The sequence below is a fragment of the Colobus angolensis genome, unplaced genomic scaffold, assembly GCF_000951035.1.
Source record: "Colobus angolensis palliatus isolate OR3802 unplaced genomic scaffold, Cang.pa_1.0 Scaffold150, whole genome shotgun sequence".
In the NCBI taxonomy this organism is placed as follows: Eukaryota; Metazoa; Chordata; class Mammalia; order Primates; family Cercopithecidae; genus Colobus; species Colobus angolensis.
Genome location: NW_012114600.1, coordinates 1,378,874 through 1,404,916, shown reverse-complemented (window position 1 = coordinate 1,404,916; position 26,043 = coordinate 1,378,874). Strand labels below are relative to the sequence as shown.

Below are 26,043 nucleotides of genomic sequence, written 5' to 3'. Positions count from 1 at the left end.
TGCTTATTCATGAATGTTTTTCAGTAAAAGTTACACTGAGTGTGCTTGCCTCTTCTGCCTTCCCTTCCACCTTTTCTGCCATTGCCATCCAAGACAGCAAGACCAACCCCTTCTCTTCCTTAGCCCACTCAACGTGAAGACAACAAAGATAAAGACCTTTATGGTGATCCACTTCTGCTCAATGAACAATAAATATATTTACTCCTCCTTATGATTGCTTAAAAACATTCTTTCACTAGCTTACTTTATTGTAAGAATACTATATATAATACATGTAACATATAAAATGTGTTTATCAACAGTTTATGTTTTATCTGTAAGGTTTCCAGTCAACAGTAGGCTATTAGTCAAGTTCTGAGGGAGTCAAAAGTTATACACTGATTTTTGACCTAACTCTTGTGTTGTTCAAAGATCAATGGTACATACAGAATTGAACCACTTCTCATGGTCTCCACTAGTATCTCCTTGGCCCAAGCCACTATAATTTGTGGCCTTCACAGCCAGAGTAATCCTTTAAAAATGTACCAGATCATATTACTCCTGAAAACACTCCCTAGCTCACATTGGCCCTAAATGATCTCCCCTTATGTCTTACTATTTCTCCTCTATCTACCTAATTCAGTCATTCTAGCCACAATAACCTCCTTGCTATTCTTTGGAGACATTCCAAGAATATTCCTGTCTCAGGCTTTTATACTTGCTGTTCCCTTGCCCCGAACAATCTTCCCTGATATATCTTCATGGCTTAAATTCTTACTTCTTGAAGGTCACTGCTCAAATATATCTTTATTCAAGAGGGTTTCCCTAACACTTTAAATAAATGGTCATCTCCACAATGTCATCACTCTTTAACCTTTTACCCAGCTTTATTTTCTTTAAAGCATTTATTACCACCTGTTTTATATATATTTATATTTTTGTTTGTCTATGAGAAGATCTCATTGGCAAGCACTCTGTTGTTTCTGTTCACTACTATACCCCTAAGAGTCACTGTGCTCAGTACCGTTAGGTATTTGTTGAATGTATGAGTGATCTCAATTCCTTTTGCTTCTCCCGAGTATGAACATCTAATACTGAGTATGTACTGAGTATGAATCTGGAATTTAAACCTGAACAATTTTCATCAAATGTAATATCTAAATATAAGCTACTTCATCCAATAAATAATCTATTTCAATACAGGAAGAAAAACTGACCATGTTAGACTTATCAAATTTCCCCAGTAAAAGTAACATCATAGCAAAAATATTAATAACTAATTGGATAATCAACGAGTACCGTGGTCCCCCCTTATTCACCATTTCTCTTTCTGCAGTTTCAGTTACCTGTGGTCAACTGCAGCCCAAAAATATTAAATGGAAAATTCCATATATAAACAATTTCTAAGTTTTAAATTGTACACCATTCTGAATAACATAATGAAATCTTGTGTCACTCTACCTTCATCACAAGAAGAGTAAGTACAGTAAGATATTTTGAGACAGAGCCCACATTCACCTTTTATTACAGTATATTGTTATAATTGTTCTATATTATTATTCATTATTGTTAATCTTTCCATCACCTAATTTATAAATAAAACTTTGTCATGGGTATGTATGTATAGGAAAAAACATAATATACACAGAGTTTGGTACTATCTGTAGTTTCAGGCATCAACTTGAAACATATCACCCATGGACAAGGGGTAACTACTACACCCAGTTCCCTTCAAATCAGTCCAGGTTGGTCAGTGAAGACATTTGCTCATAATTACCTCAGCATCAACTGAGTATAATCAGTATTTCTGCCTATCCTAAACCAAACAAATGACTTCAGGCATCTTAAGTAGATACAGCATTGAGTTACAGGCCTTAGACAATGTTAACCTTCTGGCAGAAATGGGTTTTTTCCTCATTATAATTTTAAAATAGCTATCCCATCTAATATTCCACATTCTAAACAGTAAAACAAAATCTCAAATCAGAATTAATCATAGATGCTTATAAATGACCTTTACTATGTTGAAGCATATGGAATTGAAGATTTTCCTATATTTCACCTTCTAAAAATGAGCCCAGGCAAGAGATATACAGTTTAAGAAAATTACAGTGGTCAGTGGTCTTAAAACTAAGACTAGCATAAATTAGTGGGCCAAATTATCTAGAGAAAATCTGTAACATCATTTAATCTTCCTCAGCAGTAAATTTATATTGGGTCTTAGAACTGGCAAGCAAACGCTATTCATAAAAAAAGAATGCTAATCTACAGCAATGACATAGAAAAGCAAAGACTGTTTTCATATCTAAAGCTGACAAAAGAAAAATGCCTTTTCAACCACAAAAGTCCAGAGATCAAAACAACTTTCGTTTCAATTTCACTTTAACAGTAAAATTTCAAAGTTAAAACGTTTGTTAATCTATAAATCTAACCTGAGGGATCATATTAATTCTAATCAAAAACAAAACCAACAAAAAACCAACAAAACTTGGTATTCATAATGCATAAAAAATGAAGTTATTCACTTTTTAAAACAATCCTTTCACAGCTCACTAATTCACTAGTTCTAGCTGTAAGTGGAAATTCACTGTGACTTAGTCTGGAAAATAAATGCCCACCTCCTTGCTTACAAACAGACCATAGTTAGATGTTCTTTGGCACAGAATAAACAGCCTGAATCCCCAAGGAGTCGTCACAAAGAACTATGAATGTTGTCATTTTTATTCAGGCTCTGCTGCAAAGCCTTCCTGTATGTTAGAAAATTATGTACCAGACAAAAACAGAAGACAGGAATATTTAACTGCTCATGTAGATAAACATGTTAGAGGTGCTTTATTTTTAAGTTTCAAATTAGAAGTAAGGCTAGAGGCCAAACTACAATTTCCTTCCGGAACTGTGAATTACTTTCTCCCTTCACAGTCTTCCTTTGCTACTGCTTACAGTTACTGGCTCACAAGGTATTTAATCTCATCTCCCCTATGGACTTCTGCACTAATGGGTGGAATAAGGTCACAATATGAGCTGGTCAACACCAAAAAATTGTGAAACACTCTTTTCTCCCAACACACACACACACCCACACACACACCTTTTAAGAGAAGCAAGAAGAAAAAAAGGGCAGAAAACAGTATAAATGGCTCCATGAAAACAAAATTTATGTAGGATTTAACACAATGTACAGATCTCTGAGGACTATTTTCCAGCCCAAGGTGTTACTGATGAGAACTCTGGCACAACCATTAAATTAAAAAACAACAAAAAAGGTAGAATACACAAGCAAAAAGTCACTTACTATGTATCAACTTCAAATCACAAACTTTTGCACTTAATAGATCTTCTCTTATGATGGCTTTTCTTCTGTAAACATTAATAAAGACAGGAAAGAATTAAGAAAAAAAACTGTCGTTTTGCCCACTTATTTTCAACTCATTCTCCTCCATCAAAATGAAATCTATTATGCACTGATTTTAGTAATTATGCTGAAATCTGGTAAATGGTTTAAGGATATTCTCACAGACTCCCATGAGATATTAGAATGTCAAGTTAGGTTTCAATAACTATTGAGTTGTATTATCTCAGTCTTTTTTTTTTTTGGAGACCAGATTTTGCTGACACCCAGGCTGGACTGGTGTGGCGCAATCATGGCTCACTGCACTCTTGACCTCCTGGGCAGAAGCAATCCTCCCAGCCTCAGCCTCCTGAGTAGCTGGGACTACAGGCATGCACCACCTTGTCAGGTTAATTTTTTCTATTTTTGCAGAGAGTTTCCCTTTGTTCCTGAGGCTATTCTTGAACTCCTGGGCTCAAGTGATCCTCCCGCCTTGGCCTCCCTAAGTGCTGGGCTTATAGGTGTAAGCTACCATGCCTTGCTAGTATATTTTTTATTCTTTTTTTTTTTTTAACTAGACATGGGGTCTCACTATGTTGCCCAGGCTGGTCTCAAACCCCTGATTTCAAGTGATTCTCCCGCCTTAGCCTCCCAAAGTGCTGAGATTACAGGCATGAGCCACCACGTCTGGCCTCATCTCAGTCTTTAAACAATAATCTTATTGGTTGATCATGACTGACTGGCTACTGAGCCATGCAGAGTAGAGGTAAGCAGATATTATATTTTTTAAAAAGACCATTAGGAAATTTTAGCAAAGAAAGCATAATTAGTTCCACTCCTCAGTCAGTTACCATTCTCTACAATGACTTAAAATGGAGGTTCACTACCAAGAAACAAAATACCACTGTAGTGCCTTCTTTGGAACTGGTAAAAAGTATCAGAAAGAGAGAGGTCCCAGGGTTTTATTGCTTTGGAAGGGAGAGGAAAATTGAATGGAGTTTGTCTGCATGTTGGAAGACCAAGCATCCAGTAAACAGAAGACTGAATGACAGGACTACTAAAAACATCCAAGACTCCAAAGGAGTAAATGTAAATATCCAACAGCTGACAGAGATTTTCCACCTTGGGAAAAATTGTTAAGCTAAGCCTTGGTGGGCAAAGGCAAATTATTAATTTTGTAGCTGTTATTTCCTTATGACAAATCTCTGAGAAAAAGCAGTTAAATATGGGGACAACTTTTGCTATGTTAGACTCAAATAAGAACTGTGAGCCTTATAGGTCATTTTGTGATGACCACTACACTCTTGGCAAGAGCCAAGAGAATTGGGTAATTTTGAGGGAGCAAAAAAAAAAAAAAAATGCACATCTATGATATTGTCACAGCCAGTGATACGAGTTGTACCAAGAATTAAAGTATTTCTACCAAAAGGTATTTCTTCACTATGCCTGGGAAAAGTGTACTAATATAAGAACCAAAGCTGATAAGTATTTTTCAGAAATAATTATAAAATTTGGTCTAATGCAGTTACTAACTTTGGGGCTCATGGGTAAACTCTTGGAGTGGGTATTCCGTGAATACCCTGAAATCATATATAAAGTTTTGTGTCTGTAAACGTGTATTTTCCTAGCAGAAGGGATCTGAATCATTCTTCACATTCTTAAATACCATAACTACCCAAAAGTTAACATCTAAGGAGCTACAGTGTTATAAATTAGTGATAGGTTCAATAAACCTCAGTGACTACTGCCAACTGTTTTAGGAACTAAATAAACTTACTGTTTTAAGAAATTAATATTCTGATGAAAAGTACTAATGAATCATAGATTTAATTATGAATGTGACAACATATTGACTTAAAAATTCAACTTTTGGACAGCTGTAAATATATTTCAGATCAAAATGAGCTTATGTTTCAAATGTATTAGAACAAGTTATTTTAAGCATTAATTTCCAGTGTACTACTCATATTCAATTTAGTTCAAAAATGTGTTAAACACCTATTAAACTCAAGTACTAAACACTGCATTTCTAGGCATTTATGTTAAAATAGGCAATGGTTTTAATAGCAACCAGAAAAAACAACCCATATATATATGTGTATATATATAAATGTTTTAACATAAACACTTGTTATAGTAGATAGCAAGTGCCTGCTGCAACACAGGAAAGCAATATGTGAAGGTTAATAAGCAGTTTAAATTATAACTGATGAAGAATGTTGTGCTATACCATTAGGTAGTCCCTACTTTTTGTCCATAAATAACTTGGTCAGTGCTATTCACAGTGTGGTATGAGCACCAATGCTTATCTATTAGGTGTTTAATATTGGTATGTGATTAAGTACAACAATGAGGGTAAGCATTCAGAATTTTGGTTTGTTTTTGAGACAGAGTCTTGCTCTGTTGCTCAGGCTGGAGTGCACTGGTGTGATCATAGCTCACTGTAGCCTCAGATTCCTGGGTTCAAGATATCCCCCTGCTTCAATTTCCTGAGTAGCTGGGACTACAGTCATGTGTCACCACGCCCAGCTAATCTGTAAATTTTTAGTAGAGACAGGGTCTCATTATGTTGCCTAGGCTGGTCTTGAACTCCTGAGCTCAAGTGATCCTCCCACTTCAGCCTCCCAAAGTGCTGGCCTTACAGGTGTGAGCCAGCACACCTGGCCAGCATTCAGAAATTTGACATTGCTAAACATTTTATTTTACAAAAGGTTTGGTCTAAAACAGATTCCGAAATAAACCTAGAAGAACAAATTCTTTTAATTCTTTTTATTTTGTGTTATTTTTTAGTAGAGACAGAGAAGGACAGGACGGTCCTCACTATGTTCCCCAGGCTGGTACCAAACCCCTGGTCTCATGTGATCCTCACACCTTAGCTTCCCAAAGTACTGGGATTACAGGAGTGAGCCACCATGCCCAGCCAGAACCAGTTCTTCACCAAAAACCGAGCACAGCTCAAATTGGATTCTCAGATTTCAGCTAGTCCCTCCTTAAATTATCAAGTGTGTGCTTCTGAATAAATGATTAAACACATTTAAACCCCACTTCATGTTTTGTAAATACCCTTTTGGTACTAGTTAACTTCAGTTCCACTCATTTGCATTCCACTTCTAAAGTTAATCACTAACCTTATACAGCTTTTAGAATTTTCATGACAGGAGAACTGTTTCTCAAATGAGTTTTCATTTTTCCTGTTTTTTGTTTCTCTCAGCTGTTTTTTTACTTGAACCTATGAGAAAAGCAAACTCAATTTAGAGCAACAATCCAGCATTAGAAATAACTTTTTAATTCTTCCTTGAAATGATTAAAATTACAGGAACAAAATTGTCTGATTAAAAAGTGTAGTCCAAATACATATGCTTATTCATTCAAGCATGCTAAACCATAAGCTTAGTGAGTGTGCTTAGCTCTGGGGAAACAAAATAGTGAGAGCTAAGAATAAACAGATTAAGTGCTTATAACAGAGATATGAACACAGATTTGTATATACATATAGGACTCAGAAATTAACTGAGGATGTCACAGAAGACTTTAATGAGTAGATGACTTACGAGTTGGTCTTAAAGGATAGTTAGGAATTGGTCTAAGAAAAAAATATTCTAGATGGAGGAAAGAACAGAGTTGTAAGGAATAGTGAGAAGCCAATGTAGACAGGGAAAAAGAGAGTAGCTAGATATGAAATTGGTGAAATGTGTTGGGACTCAACTGTAAAGGTTCTTGAATAAAAAAATAATTCTACAGGCATCAGAGTGGACTTTTTAAAGCAAGTAAATGCGATGATCAAATTTGTTTTTAGGAAGATAACTTTGGTGTGATATGGAGAATCAACCAATTAAGGAGAGACTATAAAAACCAGGAAATCAAAAAGAAAGCTCTTAAGATAGACTAGATCTATGCTGTGCAAGACAACAGTCAATAGCCACATATGGCTACTCAGTGCTTGAAATGTGGCTCATCTAAATTGGAATGTGCTGCGAGTATAAAATAGACAAAAGATTTCAAAGACTTAGTATAATTTTTTAAAAGAATGTGAAATCTCTCAATAATAATAATTTTAAAATGTTACACGTTGAGCTAATACATTAGATAAAAAATAAAATATATCATTCAATTTATTTCATTTGTTTTTTTTATTATTTTAGGATGCCTACTTAAAAGTTTAGTTATTTAGTGGTTTATAGTATACTTCTATTGGACAGCACTAGTTAGATGACAGAATAGGGGTCTACAAAGAGGGAACAACGGAGGGATAAAGAAGAAACATATTTAAGACATTGAGCAGAAAAAAACAGATGAGGGAGCGAAAACTGGAGAAGTCCCAGATATTTCTGATCTTGGTGACTGGGGTTGTGATTCCATTAACAATTGGGGCTGGGGAAAGGGGTAGGGAATGTGATTAATTTGGAGTTTGTTAATGTTAGATTTTGTTGGTATTCCAGAAGGAGACGCACAAGTGGCTGTAAATACAGGTCTGGCTCTCGGTAAAGAAGTCTAGGATAGTGACAGAATTGTAGAAGCATCCAAATATAGGTAGTACTTAAAGCTACTGAAGTATAATAGCTGAGAAGACTTAGAAAGAAAGTATACTGAGAGAATTTAAATGAAGATCCTATGAGCCCTAATGATTACGAAAAGGAACAGGAGGGTAAGGATATGACAAAGAAGATTGTGAAAGGACAGAGAAGTAAAACAATCATTCATACATACATACATATATACATACCCACAAGAGAAGGATGTTTCAGAAGCCGAGGAAGTAGAGGGTAGTCAGCAGCACTATACGCAGAAAACAAACCATGGAATGTGGAAGTCTGAGTCTGGACCTTGGTGATGGTAGTGTTTGTAAAATAAGATAATAGAGGTAAATGTTCTATGGGAACTGAAAAGTGAGTAAGAATTGAGAGGAGGGAGTTGTCTCATTCAAGAAGCTCAGTTGCAAAGGGAAAAAGATAATGAAGTGAAGATTCGAAAGAAGTAAAGGTCTAGGGAAGGCATTTAAGAGAATGTGGAAGATATCTCATGTGCCAAGAAATACCTTTTAAGTTGAACAAAATTAAATTAGCACTGTACCAAACTTTTAAGTAAAATACAAACTCTATCAAATAAACAAAATTTTATTATAAGCAAGAAAACATAATTTCACAGAAAAATATATTTGGAATCTAGTTCACACTAATGAATCTTTTGCAACGTAATTATACACACAAACACACACACAGGGTTTGGAAAAATGGAGAATATGTCTTCAGGAAAAGCCACACTTATTATATCACACTTCTATAATGTTTTATCTTTTTTCTGAGATATAAACTAATTTGCATTGATAGCAAAGGTATACAATTACAACAAGCAAACCATTTTATTTGAATTGCAGTCCTGTTTGTACCTTGCTTCAAGATTCATCTGGTAAAACTGTATCAAAACAAATTATAAGAACTACACTAAGACAAATAATAGTTGTACGCTGCTTCCATCCCCTTTTCTACTTACATAGACAGCAACCAAGTGGACATAGACTAACAGTGATACCTAAAAACGGTTTGTTTCTCCTATTAATGGCATCACTTATGTTTATATTGAGTACTCTCACTTTTAGCATTTTTCATTCATGACTTGGTAGTGATACATCAAGAAATCTTTCTCATATACTTAACTCTTCTCCTTTTTTCTTCTCTTACTCACCTCAGACATGTTTTTTTGTTTTTTTCAGGTAAGCAAAAAATTAACATAAATACAAATCGTCATAATCATGGCTCACAATAGTAACATTAAGGAGGCAAGCAGAATTTAATTTTATTGGCTAATTTCAAAATTACGTTTTTCAGGAAAACACAGTTTTCAGGTACTTTGGATTTAAGGTTTTGTGGGAGTTGGTCTTATTTCAAACATTTTTTCAATGGAAAACACGTATTCAAAGTGCTATCCAATTAAATTGTTTGAAATATGGGAAGAAGTCCTCACATTCAAGATACTCTAAAATGTTAAGTATTTTATAATTAAGCCTTAGTATGAAATGTCCTTTAGATTATCAGAGATCTAATACATGTTGTGGTATATTACAAGGTGATTATTATGGATATGCCCTCTTTAGGGGGCAAATGAGTAAAAGGTTCAGAATTTAAGTATCCTAGTTGAAAGGTATAAATTTATCATGCTAAGGAGGATTAAAATAACATATTAAACCTTAAGTTGAACAATTTTCAAATATACACAAACTGGAAATCAAATCAAACAGCTTCAATTTTTACATAACTCATGTAGCAGAATAAAAAGACTTACCTTAACATAACCTTCCAATGCACTGAATTTAAACACTGCCTGAAAAGGTTTACGGTCAATAGGACATGAAGCCAGTGTCTGAAAAGTGATTGACAAATTATATCTTTACAAATGTTTCTTTAGATCAAAATTATAAATACAATTATGAATTTTCCATAATAAAGAAAAATTGTTTTCATCTCTATCTTCCAAAGAAAAAAATATTTTATACCTTAAATTTGTTTCATTCAAACATTTACTGAATACCTCCTGTATGCTAGATAATTGGAATACAATGATGAACGAGACAGAATCTGTTATTAAAATCCCATTAAGATATGCTGCCCAGTTGAGAACTACTAATATAGTGAAAGATGAGTTGGGCTGACAGCAGCAGTTCTGTGATGTAAAGCTGGCTGTTATGATAAACTTGGGCCACTCCAACCGGCTCGGAAAGGTCCCTCACAAATTTTAATATTCTATGACTTAATATTTTACCCCCCAAATTAGTTACATTAAATAGGCAGTTGCGCCAGCAATAAAAATATTTAAAAGATATGAAGAAAATGAAGTACTCCTCCACCCCTCCCTCAGTCACATAACCTTTTGTGGATATCCATTGCATATGCACATACGTGTTTATTTTTAATATATAAACTTAAGATTGATTCACATTAGTAATTCAGAGCTGCCTTATCCTTAACAGCATAAAATGAATGAGTTTTTTAGTTTACATTTCCTTTTATAGGATTAAGGTTGAGCATATTTTCCTATTTTTAAGGACTATTCAAAGTTCCTTTTCTTTAAGCTGTCTATTCAAGTTCTTTGCTTAGGTTTTTATTAAGTTGCTACTCTTTTTCAAATTGAGTTGTAGGTGCTCTTTATTAAGGAAATTGCTCCTTAAATCATTCTATGATTGTAAGTCAACATTATTATCTTGCTTTATTTCCTGTCCTTTTAAAATTCCTGTGCATCAACTATAAGAGTTTCTTCGATAAAACTATTAAATATTTGTATAAGAATGGGTTTACATTATTTAAAGTATTTAAAATGAAGTGTATTTTCTATTAGGGTAGGAGGGAAAACTGCAAAGAGAGTACCAAAGGTGGTATTATTAATACTTATGGTTACAAAAATAAAACAGAATTTTAATAATCTAATAGCAATAGTGTCAAAGACCAAAGATAGTAATGGAATCTAGATATATTATTCCTATATAAAAAATGTCATCTTTGCCTTTCTGGGTTTTATCACGTATCAAGACACGCTTACACAAGTAAAAGTAGAGCAGATTGTGTATGGTCCTTGATCATTTAATACATTTTCACAAAGCTCACAAGTCACTTTGGGAGCAGCCAAAATATGGGCTGAGTTACTATTTTCTTTCTCTTTTAAGTGGGCTTCAATGGGAAAACAGCTTTACCACATCCGAATTAGGAAATGTGACCTTACTATATTAAATTGGTTCAGACTGGAAGAAGCCAGTTCAGCCTACTTTTAAGTACTATGGATTTAGGAGGCTATTAGTTTCCCTATAGAAAACTTGACCTTAAGAAGCTTTGCTTCAGCAACAAAGAAGTTCATATATTTTTAAATAATGCATTGTCTAATTCAAATAACTTAACATCATAACTATTGTTGTTTCTCTTGGTGGCATACACTGTATGAAATTTCTTAGAGATTGTATTAATGCTACATTTACGGTTTTCAAAAATATTCAAAAGTTAAAATCTGGCTGAGTATGGTGTTGCATGCCTGTAATCCCAACACTTTGAGAGGCCAAGGCAGGAGTGTCCCTTGAGCACAGGAGTTCGAGGCTGCAGTGAGCCACGATCACACCACTGTACTGCAGCCTAGGCAACAGAGTGAGATCCCATCTCTGAAACACAGATAAATAAAATAAAAAGTGAACTATTTCTAGTGCTTCGTATTTTTACAAAAGCCTCAAAATATATTTTTATTCTTATTTTAAAGGTAAATTTAGAGAAACATTAATGAAAAGGCTATACAGTAATAAATGAAAAAAATTTTTTTAAAAAACTAAGGTGTATAGGCTGTGAATTTACTGTACTACTTTTGTATCTTGCCTTTTGCATAAACTTGAGCAAGTTACAGTTTCTCTGTGCCTCAGTAATCTTATTTGTGAAAATGAGGAAAAAAAACTTGCCTCTAAGGTTTTTATGGGAATAAGTAATTCCTAGAAGTGTGGCATATACTAAATATTATGTAAGGTCCCGTAATCAACTAGTTTTAGTAACAAAAAAACTTGGTTAATTAACTAAAGACAACCACAATATGATACATATACACGTGAGACATGAGTTCTTAAAAATTTTTATTGGAATTTGCAAAGTTTATGACGTAGATGGAAATCCAAGTACTTTATTATTTTAGCTATTTTGATTTGTGACACTAAGATCCAAAGAAAGTCACGTGTTCAAGAAATTTATATCAGATGCATCAAATCTTTCAAAGACTCTCATATCATACAATCTCATTTTTTTCTTCATTACATTTCCTCTATTGACATTAGCTAAATTACATTCTTTCCTTTACTATTTTTTCTTTCATTTCTTTATTTTATTTTTTGAGACAGCGTCTCACTGTGTCACCGAGGCTGGAGTGCAGTGGCACTATCATGGGTCACTGTAGCCTTTGCCTCCCAGAATGAGATTAGATGATCCTCCCATGTCAGCCTTCTGAGTAGCTGGGACTACAAGTGCATGCCACCATACCCAGCTAATTTTTGTATTTTTCGTAGAGATGGGGTTTTACCACGTTGCCCAGGGCGGTCTTGGACTCCTGGGCTCAAGCGATCAACTTGCCTTGGAGGGGTCAATGGCATGAGTCGCTGTGCCCAGCTTTCCTTTACAATTTTGAATTATGACAGTTTTAATCCAAGCTGTTACTTTTTTAAAGCTAGGGTTTCACTCTGTTGCCCACGTTGGAGGGCAGTCACCTGATCACAGCTTACTGCAGGCTTGAACTCCTGGGGCTCAAGCAATTCTTCCACTTTAGCCTCCCACACCGTGTCTAGCCTTTTTTTTTTTTAACTTTTTTCATAGAGACAGGGTCTCACTACGTTGCTCAGGCTCGACTTGAACTCCTGTGCTCAAACGATCCTCCCACCTCAGCCTCCCACAGTGTTGAGCTTACAGGTGGAGCCACCATGCCTGTTCTGAGCCATTCCATATCTGTTTCAAAAAACAGAGTTCGGAGTAAAATTTCCCCCGCTTTTTTTTCCCTTAAGCATAATTGCCTTGGATTTGTCTAAAGTTTCATTTTAAGAAAAGGTTCCACTGGTATTACAAAAACAAAAGGAAAAACAACAAAAGTAGTAGTAACAGGAAAACTACTGCCATGTATCATCACAGTCTGTATATAATTTCCTAAAGATAATTTAGTTAACACCAAAAAATAAGTTAATTTTCTTTGACACAGGCTCAGCCATCAGAATTTTTTAGACAGGGTCTCACCTTCTCACCCAGGCTGTAGTGCAGCAGCATCATGGCTCACTGCAACCTTAACCTCCTAGGTTCAAGCAATGCCCTCACCTCAGTTTCCCATGTAGTTGGGACTACAGGCACACACTACCATGTCCAGCTAATTTTTTGTATTTTTTGTAGAGATCGGGTTTTGTCATATTGCCCAGGCTGTTCTCGAACTCCTGAGCTCAAAGCAATTGGCCCACCTCGGCCTCCCAAAGTGTTGGGATTACAAACATGAGCCACCATACCCGGCTCTGACTGGCCTAATTTTAAGGAACTCCCAAGGATGCCTCACTCTTATATCCAGCAGATATCCATCCAGAAAGGTCTGGAATATGTTTTTATTTTTCAGAGTAAAATTTATGATTAAATTTCCAAGTTGTGAGGTTTTAAAAGTTCACATTTTAAACTAATGCAGAGAAATTGTAACTAATACTCTATTTTTTAAAAGTTATTTTAATTTTGAAGAAAAGTATCTCAAATTTTGTTTCCTTAAATACAATAAAAATATCCTTCAATTATTTACCATTTTGATTCCTTATATACAACATATCCTTCAATGATTCACTTGTTTGAATTACTGACTTTCATTTCAATAATTGTGAAAGCACCTAATTCAGTTTCATAACCAAGTAGTCTAATAACATCATTCATTGGCTTTATGATACAGCTACAAAATTAATGGAATTTGCTCACTGCTTTACAGTGTAATGTGTATTAAACAGAGCATACGTTTTACTGTGAATGCTCTGTACTAAGGTTGTATCAGTTAAGGAGGCAATTTTGATAGAAAAAAAAATCTTCCTAATGATTTCAGTAAAACACACCCTACTATTCTGAAGCATTGTAAATTCTCAGCTCAGACAAACCCACATTTAGATGTAAGAACAAGAAACCTTCCTTATTTGGGAATTCAGGATCCTCGATTTCTAATTTCTCGCTTCCTGCTGCTGCTCTATCCTCAATCACATAGGCTGCTTATAGATAGCTCCTCTTAGAGAGAGAGAAACAAGTGTTAAGATAAGTGCTTAAAGATTACATCTGAATATCTATGCTTATAGGTAGGTTTGCCTGTTTGTGGGAATCTTGAACATCTATCTCTCTACTAACAAAATAGAGCATATTATATAAAATTCTAGTTCAAAATCAAATAAAGATGACTTAAGAATGCATACCATTAGTGGCTAACGCTTATTTTAAAGCTATTTCCCAGGACCTACCTTTTTTCATTTATGGTTCCAAGATACCTCACCTGGACTTTCAAATTAATTGTTTACCTGCAGTCAGCCTACATGTTTCCTATCACATTTAACCAGTTATTTCAAGACAGTCTTTGTCAATCCATATTAGTGAAACTGTGGTTCTTTATACCAGTATTCAGAAGTGTATCCCTAAAGGACAATGGTTGTCAGTGATAAAATTAACCCCCAGTAAGAATGCATTTCATCAAACTACTTAAAATCCTTTCATGTTCTCCAAGATAACAGTTGGGGAGAATTACATTTAATCTTAATTTCTTCTGACAATTACTAGCTAACACTTTATCTAGTGTAAAAACAAAAAACTCAGTAAACTACCCATATAAATCATTTTACATATTCTGACATTTAAAACTAGGCACAAAGAAATGCATGTTAATTTACCTTACTGGTAGACATAGTACTTGACATTCTTTTAGATATATGCTTTAGGTAATGGGTGTTCGCAAAGCAAAAATCCTCTTTGCTCTACTAAAAAATATCCCAAAGGACTAATTCACAGGGAGAAAATACTGGTGGATCTGAAAAAAATTAGCTACAAGTTCAAGTTCTTGTGGAGCTAGCAATCACTCCACCTCACACTAAGGATGAAGATGGAGAGAGCCCTGATCATCTAATGCACAGGTGTAATAAATTTAAAAAACGTATTTCATAATACTTTATAAATTATAAAGGACTAATGTTAGTGGTACTACACAGGTACATTTACATTACTGTTCACAGAGAGCTACATAACAGAGGGGTCTGGGTTAGTTCTGGCTAATTTTATTTAAATTAAAATTTGAGGAAAAACTGATTGAAAATTCTAGACAATAAAGCTTTACTGAATTATATTACTTAAAAGTAGTCTAATGACCAGAATGGACAAATGTCCACTTACTGCATAAAGAAATCTGCATATAAAACACATTTGCAGTCCAGATGTAAGTTCTGGACTTAATGATAATCATAAGTTCAGACATAAGAACTCACATCTTGATTTTTTGGTATTAATTCAAAAATATAATCTTCATCTATGTTGAACATTGTTGTCTGACTTCTTCAAGAACTGAATGTCACCTTAATAAGACACTTCAATTCTAGTTTATGAGAGAAACCATGCCTTTGCCAACTGCCCAATTTTGATTTCATTAACCTTACTCATACTGAAGCTGTCGGCATTTGATACAAAATAGATGAACTGAAGTTAATAAATTGAGGGAGAATACTTTGCTTATAATGGGAAACTAATCACATTTTTAAAAATAATACTTAAAAGATAAGGGAAATATTTTATATTATGTAAAAGGGAAAAGAATGCCAGCAGACATCAAGAACATCCTCACCACATATACTGCAGGTTCCCTTAAATAGTGTAAGAACTCTTAAATGCTTTAAACATGTGTCTTCAAACCATGACCTTTGAAGGGCCAAATTTTTAATCACTTCTTGGCAACTGTGGGGAATAGTGAATCCCACTTTCTCTTTTTTTTTTTTTGAGACAGGATCTTATTTTGTCACCTAGGCTGAAGTGCAGCGGCATAATCACAGCTCACTGTAGTCTCGACCTCCCAGGCTCAAGTGACCCTCCAATCTTCCCACCTCAGCTTCCCAAGTAGCTGGGACTATAGGCATACTCCACCATGCCTGGCTAATTTTATTTATTTATTTTTTCCGGTAGAGATGAGCTCTTGCCATGTTGCCCAGGCTGGTCTTGAACTCCTGGGCTCAAGTGATCCGTCCTCCTTGGCCTCCCAAAGTGCTGGTATTAGAGGTGTGAGCCATCATGCCTGGCCAATAAATCCCATTTACTCAACCTGTGTGGTCTGGAGATTATCTTGTCTGTAGGAAATCATAATCAATTGTCGCTACTACAATATGTGTCAAGACTTCTCTGTCCTTTACCTTCCTAAAGTATGCAAACTCAGATACATTTATTAAAAGCTATCAATAAGCACAGATTGTTTTTGCCCACCATATGGGTAAAATAAATAACTTCCTAACTGAATAGCAGATATGCTTTAGCATACTGGCTCTATATACATTTCATCAGTTCAAGTATCTTTTGTTTAATTTCAGACTGTTGGCTCTAACAGTGATGGTTTAAATTAACAAAAATTTCAGCCTTCCTTAATGTCAATTATTGTGTCATTGTTCAATATTCTATTTCTATATAATCATCATTATTTTATAAATCAACAGGCTTACCATGTATGAATTCCTTGAAACTAAAGATAATCATAGTGGACATGATTAATTTCAATTTGCTCTAGTGTCCCTAAGGGCAGGCAATTAGGCCATGGGCCATGAAGGCTACCACAGGTTCACTCTGAAACCTTTTGCCCTAAGTAAAGAGGACTGTGACATACCTAAAGACTTTTACTCAATCACTTTAAAGTTCTTACATAGGTTTTGTTTAAATAACCACAGAACCAAAATTTTAGAGCTTGAAAAGACTGAAACTAACTTTGATCTACGTGTCCAAAATAAATATACTAGACCACAACACACTTTAATTTTTCAAAACACCAGCTTCTTACAGACCAGTGTTTGTAAGAATGTGTTCGATGCCTAAAATATTAAGGTGAAAGTAAATACATGAGTCCTTTTTTGGTGCTTAATATCCAGTCTGAATCATATTTCAGTGAACCTTGGGTACAAATCTCAAAAAGCACAGAAATTTTGAAAGATACAGAGATCTAGAAAGAGGATCCTAAATGCAAATTGTACGTTCTCTTATTATGCAGATTTCCAACCACTGTAAATCTCACTTTGATTTCTACTCTACTACTATAAGTGAACATTCATTCCAGCACTTTGGAAAGCTGAGGTGAGTGGGCCACTTGAGGTCAGGAGTTTGAGGCCAGCTTGGCCAACTCGGCAAAACTCCGTCTCTACTGAAAATACAAAAAATGAGCCTGATATGGTGGCACGCGCCTGTAATCCCAGCTACTCAGGAGCTGTGGCACAAGAATCGCTTGGCCTGGGAGGCAGAGGTTGCAGTGAGCTGAGATGGTGCCACTGCACTCCAGCCTGGGTGACAGAGTGAGACTCTGTCTCAAAAAAAAAAAAAAAAAAGTGGACATTCACAAAATTGTAAACCACAGACCAATTTTTAAAAAATATTTTAACTTCAGGCTATCCCTTGAGGCACTTAAAAATTGTAAGTTTAGAATCCTTGTCTTGTATAGCAAACAAATATTAACATAGTGAATTAAATGAAATGAAATGTTAGAATGTGTATGAAAGCCTAGGCATAAGGCATGGTCTGTTAGAAGACTGAAGACACTTATTCCTGATCCTGAAATCCAAAGTAAACGGTAAACTTTGCTTTTTTTTTTTTTTTTTTGCAGATATAAATCATTTAATGCAATTCAAATGAAATTTATAAAAATAATAATTCTTACTTATAATATTAGGAAAGTATATAAATTAATAACAACAGATAAAAGAAAACAATGGATTACAACACTTTATAGGTTCAAAGAAAAAAATATGTTGCCTCTAAAGAAAAAATATCCATTGATAATCTTACAGATTCAAAGAAAAAAATGTTACCTCTAAAGAAAACAAATCCATTGATAGTCATATTTCACCAGAATATTACATAAGAGAATAAAGTAGGATAATGATAGGTAATTGATTTTTTCAAAAAGGAGTAATGACTTTGGCAAATTGCTGATTATAGGAAAAAGAAGCAGAGATACACTATCAAATATACAATTGCTCAGGAGTAATATAACATCAACATTTCATTTCCTTGTTGCACCTTGATAAATCTACTGTAGTTATTCTCCAAGTTCCTGAAAGGTGACTAAGTTTAATAATTTAGGAAGGGAAAATGTATATAGCATAGAAAGATACTGACTAAAATAATAAACAGTAAGACATAAATGTAAATTTAAAATTTATAAGATTGTTATAAATTTCATGCAATGGTCAAACTTTATAATTGGAAGAGAAGAAATATAATGGAAAAATTTAAATTGACCACCAAATTATCAAGATTCAAATTCAGGACTGCATGATAAGGTCAGAAAATCTTAAAAGAGAGAGGGAATTAAATTATTGTTATTCTTGACTTTATAGAGAGACAAATAGATCCATTTGTTTTTTGTGATAGAGAATTCAGGTTAAAAAACTTTGCTTTTAAGATGGAAGGAGATTGAGGGAAATGAGAGGATGGAGCTTAATTTATAATGATGAAAAAAAGGAATATACTCCTGAATCTGAAATCTGATTCTATTTGTGAAAGCACTTACATACTTCAAACCATACCTATTTTTATCACAGCAAAAGATTCAAACTGAAAACTTAAGTCTACGTGATTTTTTTTAGCCAGCATTCACTTATAATTTATAATAAGAAATTTATTAATAGATTGTTCTCTTGTTATTGCTCAACTGAAAGGTTTATTTAACTGATGACTGCTATCCCCATCAGGGACAATGAAATAATTCAGAATGTTCTGTTTATTCTCCCCTTTAAAGGTTAATTACCTTTGTTTAAACACTATCACAACTCCTCCCTGCCTACCCGGCATCACAGTTTATGATAGCAGTATAAAGATAAGCACTTTCTTTTGAAAAGTAATTTGAAAAATATTACATGTGGGAAAGGTGTTGGCTGCCTACCATGTATGTTATCCAGTTATTTTCAATTTAAAAATATTCAACAAGAGTTAAAAATATAGACAAGTTTGCCATTATCTAGTAGAGTTGAGGATGTGCATCATCTACAACCCATAATTCCACCTCTAGATACATACCCTAGAGAAACCTGGAACATGCACATCAGGGTAAAGGTTGTGTGAAAGATGCACTTGAAGTTGCAAGAAAGGATGGAGAACAATTATCTACTTATTACATATACATTATAATTTTCTTAGAGAAAAACATATACTCAGATTAAGTTGCTGAAGTTCACAATTATGTGGTCACCAAATACAATCTTATAAAAAGCACTGTATTGAAACCTACCATCCATCCAGCAATATTATTTCTTTACCCGAAGCAAAAATCTCTAAAAAAATTTAACCACAAAGCAACCATGTGCACTAAATTCAACACAGATAAAAATCTTTATTTGGGTGGCAGAAAAAAAAATAAGCATTATTTCATTAAACAGTGATCCTACAAACATAGGGAGATTTACCAACTATATGAATTCAGCAAAACTCAAAATACTTTTCCCCAAAATACATTTTCACCTATCCTTAGTGTCACTTCTTGCTAAAGATCAATTTAGGTTTTATTAAATTAAAATAGTTTCTATGTATACTATTATTAATTCAATTTGTATAATAAATCTTATCTTTCCTCTTCTGAGAACTCAGCCAGAGTCACTATACAGTTATATTCTCCTTTGTACACTATTAATGAAAATTTAAGCAAAATATAGCGCTTTGAAAACCCCAATTATGTAATATGCAATTAATTCCAACGTATTTAAGAACATTAACAATTTGAATGCGGCTAATGTTAAAATATTTTTAAGATATTATCTTCTTTACTAATTTTTACAGACAAATATTAACTCATAAAATATAGCATGATTAATATGAACAATAATTTTTTACTTAACATTTCATAACAATAAGGCTTATATTAAATTAATATTTATTTCAAAGTATTTGGCCCAAATTGAGTCAACATTATACAGTAAAAGTCACGAATGTCTTGTTTCTTATTCGCTGTCTATGACAGTAATATCTCTATCTGAAATTAGTCCATACTAAATTAAAAACAGGAATTAGAAAATCAGTTCTAAATTCACTTCTGCCTCTTAAACTACGAGATCTTGACCAAGTCATAGAACATAAAATCCAAGTTTCCTCATCTGTAAAATGGAAGGACACTATCGTATCTGCTCTGGTTATTCCACAAGGCTGATATAAAGAAGAAATCAAATAACCTATGTGAAAAGTCCCTGAAAAATACAAAACAAAAAGCAGACAGAAGGTGTTATTAGTGGTAAACAGATATTATCCTATTAAGTACAGAGTAAAGTACACTGAAAAATTAATTACTGCATTTCTACCAGAAAAAAAACGGTTTGATCTGTTCTTCCTGTAAGGTTATTAACTTTTTAAAAAAGAGTATGCATTTAAAATGTTATTTGCAAAATAAAAAGCTGATAAAAGAAAATTAGAAGAAAATGACTGACAGAATTTGCATAATAAAAGGAAATTTGTCCAAAGTAGGAAGAAAATACATTACTGTGAAATAATTTATGAAAGTCAGTATCAACTTTTTAGGTGAAATGAAATCATGCTAGGAAATTAAAATACATTAATGTGTCAGACTTACCTCTGCCCATTTAAGAATACAAGTCATACAGAAGACATGATTACAGCTTTCTGGAAAACCAACTTCCTTTTCTAACAGACAATTAAGACATATTGGGCATCTGTCAGCCTCACTGTACAACAGACCAGTGGGAACAGTATTATCTCCGTTTTCTTCACCTGTTAAAGTAAAACAGCCATATGTGCTTTCAAGTTCTCCCGACTAAAAATCTTGCGTCTCTAGTACAGTGGATTAGATACTCTAAAGGGCCCTCCTACTATAAAGCAAATAGATCGTAAATAAATTATAACAAACATACTGCTTGAGCCCAACATGCCCAACGCTATTTTATACTTTTTTTAACAGGGGAGTGAAACAAACTTCATTAATCAAATTTAAAGTGAGTAATATTCACAGAGTTCAAAAATTTAAGAGCAAATTTCTCAAATTTATCCCCATCTAGTTCCAACCAATCCAATAAGTAACAACTGTTAAATTTCTTTTGTGTTCTTCCTAAGAATTTTTAATGCACAGAAAAACAAATGCTAATGCAAACTCTTCCACATTCCTTCCTTTACACAAATGCAAGAATACTATACACACCAGTCTGCTTTCTCCTTTATTCAAATCTACTGATGGACATTCACTTGTTTTCAACTTTTGGCCATGACAAACAATGTTGCAATAAAAATTTAGTTATTTCGCATTTTTAAAAGTGTATCTATAGCGTAAGTTCCTAAAAACGGAACTGCTAGAGTAATGTGCGTATACATTTGTATTATGAATAGGTATTGCCAAATTATTCTCCTTATGATTTGTATTACTTTAAACTCCCACCAGTAATGTAACCAACTCATACAAAAGTATGCATCACTGGCTCATAAGAAAATAAAAGATACTCTGAAATTCAAGATAAAAATAAAACAAAAATAAAGGAATGGTCAGCTGAAACGTGAACAGTAAATATCAAGCAAAGTTGGAATTGTCCTGAGCACAATTGTCCAAACTAGTGTTTAGATCTGGAGACTAAGCCTTAGAACTACTCCAGGAAGGAAAACTAATCCTGATAGACTCCAATGTCAAGCCAAGACTCTTAAATGGGGCTACAGAGGTCCCACTATGGGCCTGGGAAGAAACAGATACAAATCCTCTACAGGGAAGAATACCTAAATTAGGCCCTTATAGATTTAATTTATCAAATGTGAGCTCCTAATCAAACATTACCAAACCTAAGAAAATAAGCTGTCTTGAGTGAGAAGCAGCAGGAAACACATTTAGAAATTCGCTAACTTCAAATATCAGAAGTTTCAAATACCACATAAAATGGACAATCAGCAGATTAGATCCAAGAAAAATACTTGTGAATTAGAAGACAAATCTGAGGAAACTAGACTCTAGCAGACAGAAAAGGAAATATAAGACATAGCCTGTGAAACAGAAGTTAAGAAATGAGGTTACAGAAAGGTCTACCATACTAATTGAAATCCAAAAGAGAATAAAGGAAAGGCAATAAAGAGGTAATGGTTGGGAAATGATTAAAAACATGAACCAACAGACAAAGGAAACACAATGTATACTGTTAAAAGACATAAAAACAATTCATGCCTAGAAACAATGGATTAAAACTGTAAAATATCAAAGACGAAACCAAGACCTTAAAAGCAGAAAATGGGAAAAGATCACCTACGAAAAAGAATGATAATTAGACTGCAAAGAAATTTCCAGACAGCAAGGAAAAAAATGATTAAATAATATCTTCAAAGTGCTAAGAGAAAAAAACTATCATTCCAGAATTATATACCCAGTAAAACTATCTTTGAATGTTTTTTTTATTTTTTTATTTATTTTTTGAGACGGAGTCTTGCTCTGCCGCCCAGGCTGGAGTGCTGTGGCCGGATCTCAGCTCACGGCAAGCTCTGCCTCCTGGGTTTACGCCATTCTCCTGCCTCAGCCTCCCAAGTAGCTGGGACTACAGGTGCCCGCCACCTCGCCCGGCTAGTTTTTTGTATTTTTTAGTAGAGACGGGGTTTCACCATGTTAGCCAGGATGGTCTCGATCTCCTGACCTCGTGATCCGCCCGTCTCGGCCTCCCAAAGTGCTGGGATTACAGGCTTGAGTCACCGCGCCCGGCCTGAATGTTTTAAGTGGATAAAACAGACACAAAAACTTAAAAGAGTTTACCACCAATAGACCTTCACTACTGAAACTTCTCAGATTTATTTTCAGAAAGAAAAGAAATAAACAAATAAACTCAAGCAAACATTGCATAAAACTTCATTTAACTGGTGGTGTCTGAAATAAAAGAACTCAAATAATGGAACTATAACCTATAAATTGAGATTAGGATGATCAGAGTTAAAGCATTCTTGGGTTCTTCTGTTGGTAGTGAAAATTAAATTAGCTTTAGAAGCAGAGGACAGTATTAAAACTAAATTTTTTCTTTTTTAAAAAGACAAGGACAAAAACAAAAACAGAAATTCCTAAACCAGTAGAGAGTAAAGCTTTAAGAAAAAAGTAACAAATCAAAAAACTTGATCAATTGAAAATAAGATATGGGAAGAAAAAAAACATGTATACTTAGGCAGTTTATTTTGGAATTTAAGAACAATAACAACAAAAAACTCCTGTGTATTTTGAAATGTATATAGGTGAACAGTTTGGAAACAACTGTTTTGCTTTCAACAAACTCTATAAAAATGAAAAGTTACCTTCCATGTCTTCATACTTCTTATCTCCCATATTTAGGGTATATACAGTTTTCTTCTTCATTTCTCTTTGGAAAAGGGTTTCCTATAAGATAAATCAGAGAATTTTTATGTTTGCCTTCTTCCAATAATATCAATTTTAAAATAAATCCTAAACTGTAAGAAATTATTTTACACATAAAAGAACACAGTACAAGCCAAGCCAAACAGTTTGTGGATAATCCAATACTCTTTATACTCCTTGCTATCCAAATGCACAGTCTTACTGAAATGAAAAGCCTTGGCCGTGCACGGCGGCGCATGCCTGTAATTCCAGCACTTTGGGAGGCCAAGGCGGGCAGATCACGAGGTCAGGAGATTGAGACCAGCCTGGCTAACATGGTGAAACCCCGTCTCTACTAAAAACACAAAAAATTAGCCAGGCGTGGTGGCAGGGAGCTGCCCAGGAGGTCCCAGCTGCTCGGGAGGCTGAGGCAGGAGAATGGCACAAACCCGGGAGGCAAAGCTTGCAGTGAGCCAAGATTGCGCCACTGCACTCCAGCCTGGGCAACAGAGCAAGATTCTGTCTCAAAAAAAAAAAAAAAAAAAAAAAGGAAAGGAAAAGCCTTATATAACTATTAAGCAACAAAGCCTAAGTGATACATTTTGCGGCACAGACATAAATGCAATTGAAGCTTAAGGAACAGAGATCAATTTGGAATGGAGTTTTCAGAGAATGTGATAGGTTGTATGTGTTGAGGAACTTCAGGCATTCAAGGAGCAACATAGTATGGAGAAATAAAATAGCGTTTAGCTAGGCCAATCTCACAATTGAGTGGGTGAGAGAAAAGAGTGGGTGAGGGTGAGAGAAAGTGTGTGTGTGTGTTTGTGTGTGTGTGTATCTACCAAGGGGACAGTTGTGTGTGTGTATGTGTGTGTCTCTATTGAGGAGGGGGTTGGCATGTAAGTCATGAATTTTATCTGAAAATCACAGTGAGAGGTAATAAAAAAGAAATAAGCAGAGCAATGTAAATCAAGTGTGGCTAGATTATAGATGGATCACTAATGACTGAGAACCTCAGATTCAATCTTACAGATTCTCTGAAGAAGAGTGACAAGATAAAAGTGATACAAGTGGATTTTTTTAAAAAAAGACTGATATGCCAGCCAAGTATGGATTGGATTACAATGGAAAGAGATTATAAGCAGAGAGATTTGCATAGTTAAAGTAACTGGCTGTGAAGTAAATTTGAAAAGCATGAAATTAAAGGGCTGAAGAATTTCTGAGATTTGGTGGGCAAATACAGTGAAGGAGACAGTATCTTGACCTAAAGACTAGGAAAATGGTGCTTATAAAGAGGTAAAAGTGAGAAAGTGGGAAAGGATGTTAATTTGGCAGTCAAAGGGAAGAAATTTACACCGTAACATTTTTTTTAAGCAACTCTTTTTTCCTAAAAGATGGGGTCTTGCTATGTTGCCCAGGCTGGTCTCCAACCCTCAGCTCAAGCAATCCTCCTGCCTCCACCTCCCAAAGTGCTGGAATTACAGGCATGACCCACTGCATCGACTTACATCAACTCTTACTATTCTTTCCTGAACTGATGAAAGACATAATTGCAATGAAATGTCCAAATATGCATTTATATCTAGGCACAAGAAATCCCTGATTTCATCAGTTGTGATTCTCCTATATGTATGTGAATTGATTTTTCTATTAGTTTCTAAAATAATTTACATATGGTAGTTTCTACATTAAAGGTATGAACTGCCCAGGAAAATTCCCTATTTGGTTAAATAAGGAGAAATACAAAGTCCCACACTTATAGTTCAAAAACCAACTGTAAAAGCAGAAGAAACTTAGTAGCATATGAAAGAATGATTTAAAGGTTGTGGCAGATTAAATACAACCTCAAAATGAGTGAGCATTAGAATCTAAAAAATTTTTTCAATCCAATCAATCTGACAATAAAAGTTGGATGAGGAATATTTCTCATTTTCAGCCTATGTGTGCAACATTTGTTTTAGTTCTGGTGCAAACTCACTTGTTTTAGTTCTAGTATTTAAGGACAAACAACATAATGATAAATGTACAGGGAAGATGACTAAAATGATGACAGCCCTGGAAACAGTATCACATGCAGAAAGGTAAACTAGTAAGAATGTTTAGTTTGGAAGAACAGAAAGCTTAAGAAGAACATTAGCAATTATCTTCAAATAAAATCAACTGTTCTGAAGGGAGGCAGAATAATCTATCAATGAAAGTATTCAAGCAAAGGCCCAATGACCTTTTGTGGGATTTTTTTTTTTTTTTTTAGCTCCAAGATTTATAGAATACTACAGGTATACTAGTCAAGAATACTATAGGTATACTAGTCAATTCTCTTAGTACTGAACAAGGCAGAAATATCTACCTTTATGCTCTAGTGGTGAAGACAAAATAAACAAAATAATAAGTAAAATATCTAATATGTTAGATGTTGAGAAGTGCTATTGAGAAAAATTAAAAACAGTGTGGCTATTAAGGAATAAAAACAGAGGAAGCTGTTGTTTCATACAGAATACTCAGGGAAAGCTTCTGTGATAAAGGGACATTTGAATCAGCAATCAAAAAGCAGTAAGGGAGACAGGTATGTGAATATCATCCAGTGCTTCCAGGTTGAGCATTCTTGGCAGAGAATAGCCAATATGAAAGTCCTAAGGCATGTCTGGTATGTTCAAGGAACAACAAGAGATGAATGACTAGAATACAGTGAAAGAAGAAAAGTAGTAGATGAGGACAGA

General features: G+C 34.5%; 1 protein-coding gene across 2 annotated transcripts in view; it reads right to left on the bottom strand.

Moving 5' to 3' along the window:
* SCAF11 (SR-related CTD-associated factor 11) overlaps positions 1-26,043 on the bottom strand; it is a 78,024-nt gene that overhangs the window by 21,014 nt on the left and 30,967 nt on the right. The window contains exons 2-7 of one of the 2 annotated variants that reach the window (XM_011936058.1): positions 23,287-23,368; positions 20,600-20,757; positions 11,733-11,762; positions 9,587-9,664; positions 6,436-6,536; positions 3,272-3,336 (exon numbers count right to left, since the gene is read on the bottom strand). In XM_011936058.1, coding sequence (XP_011791448.1) covers positions 3,272-3,336; positions 6,436-6,536; positions 9,587-9,664; positions 11,733-11,762; positions 20,600-20,757; positions 23,287-23,347 — 493 coding nt within the window. In that variant the 5' untranslated portion in view covers positions 23,348-23,368. The remainder of the gene's footprint in view (positions 1-3,271; positions 3,337-6,435; positions 6,537-9,586; positions 9,665-11,732; positions 11,763-20,599; positions 20,758-23,286; positions 23,369-26,043) is intronic. The other variant, XM_011936059.1, reaches the window with a different exon arrangement.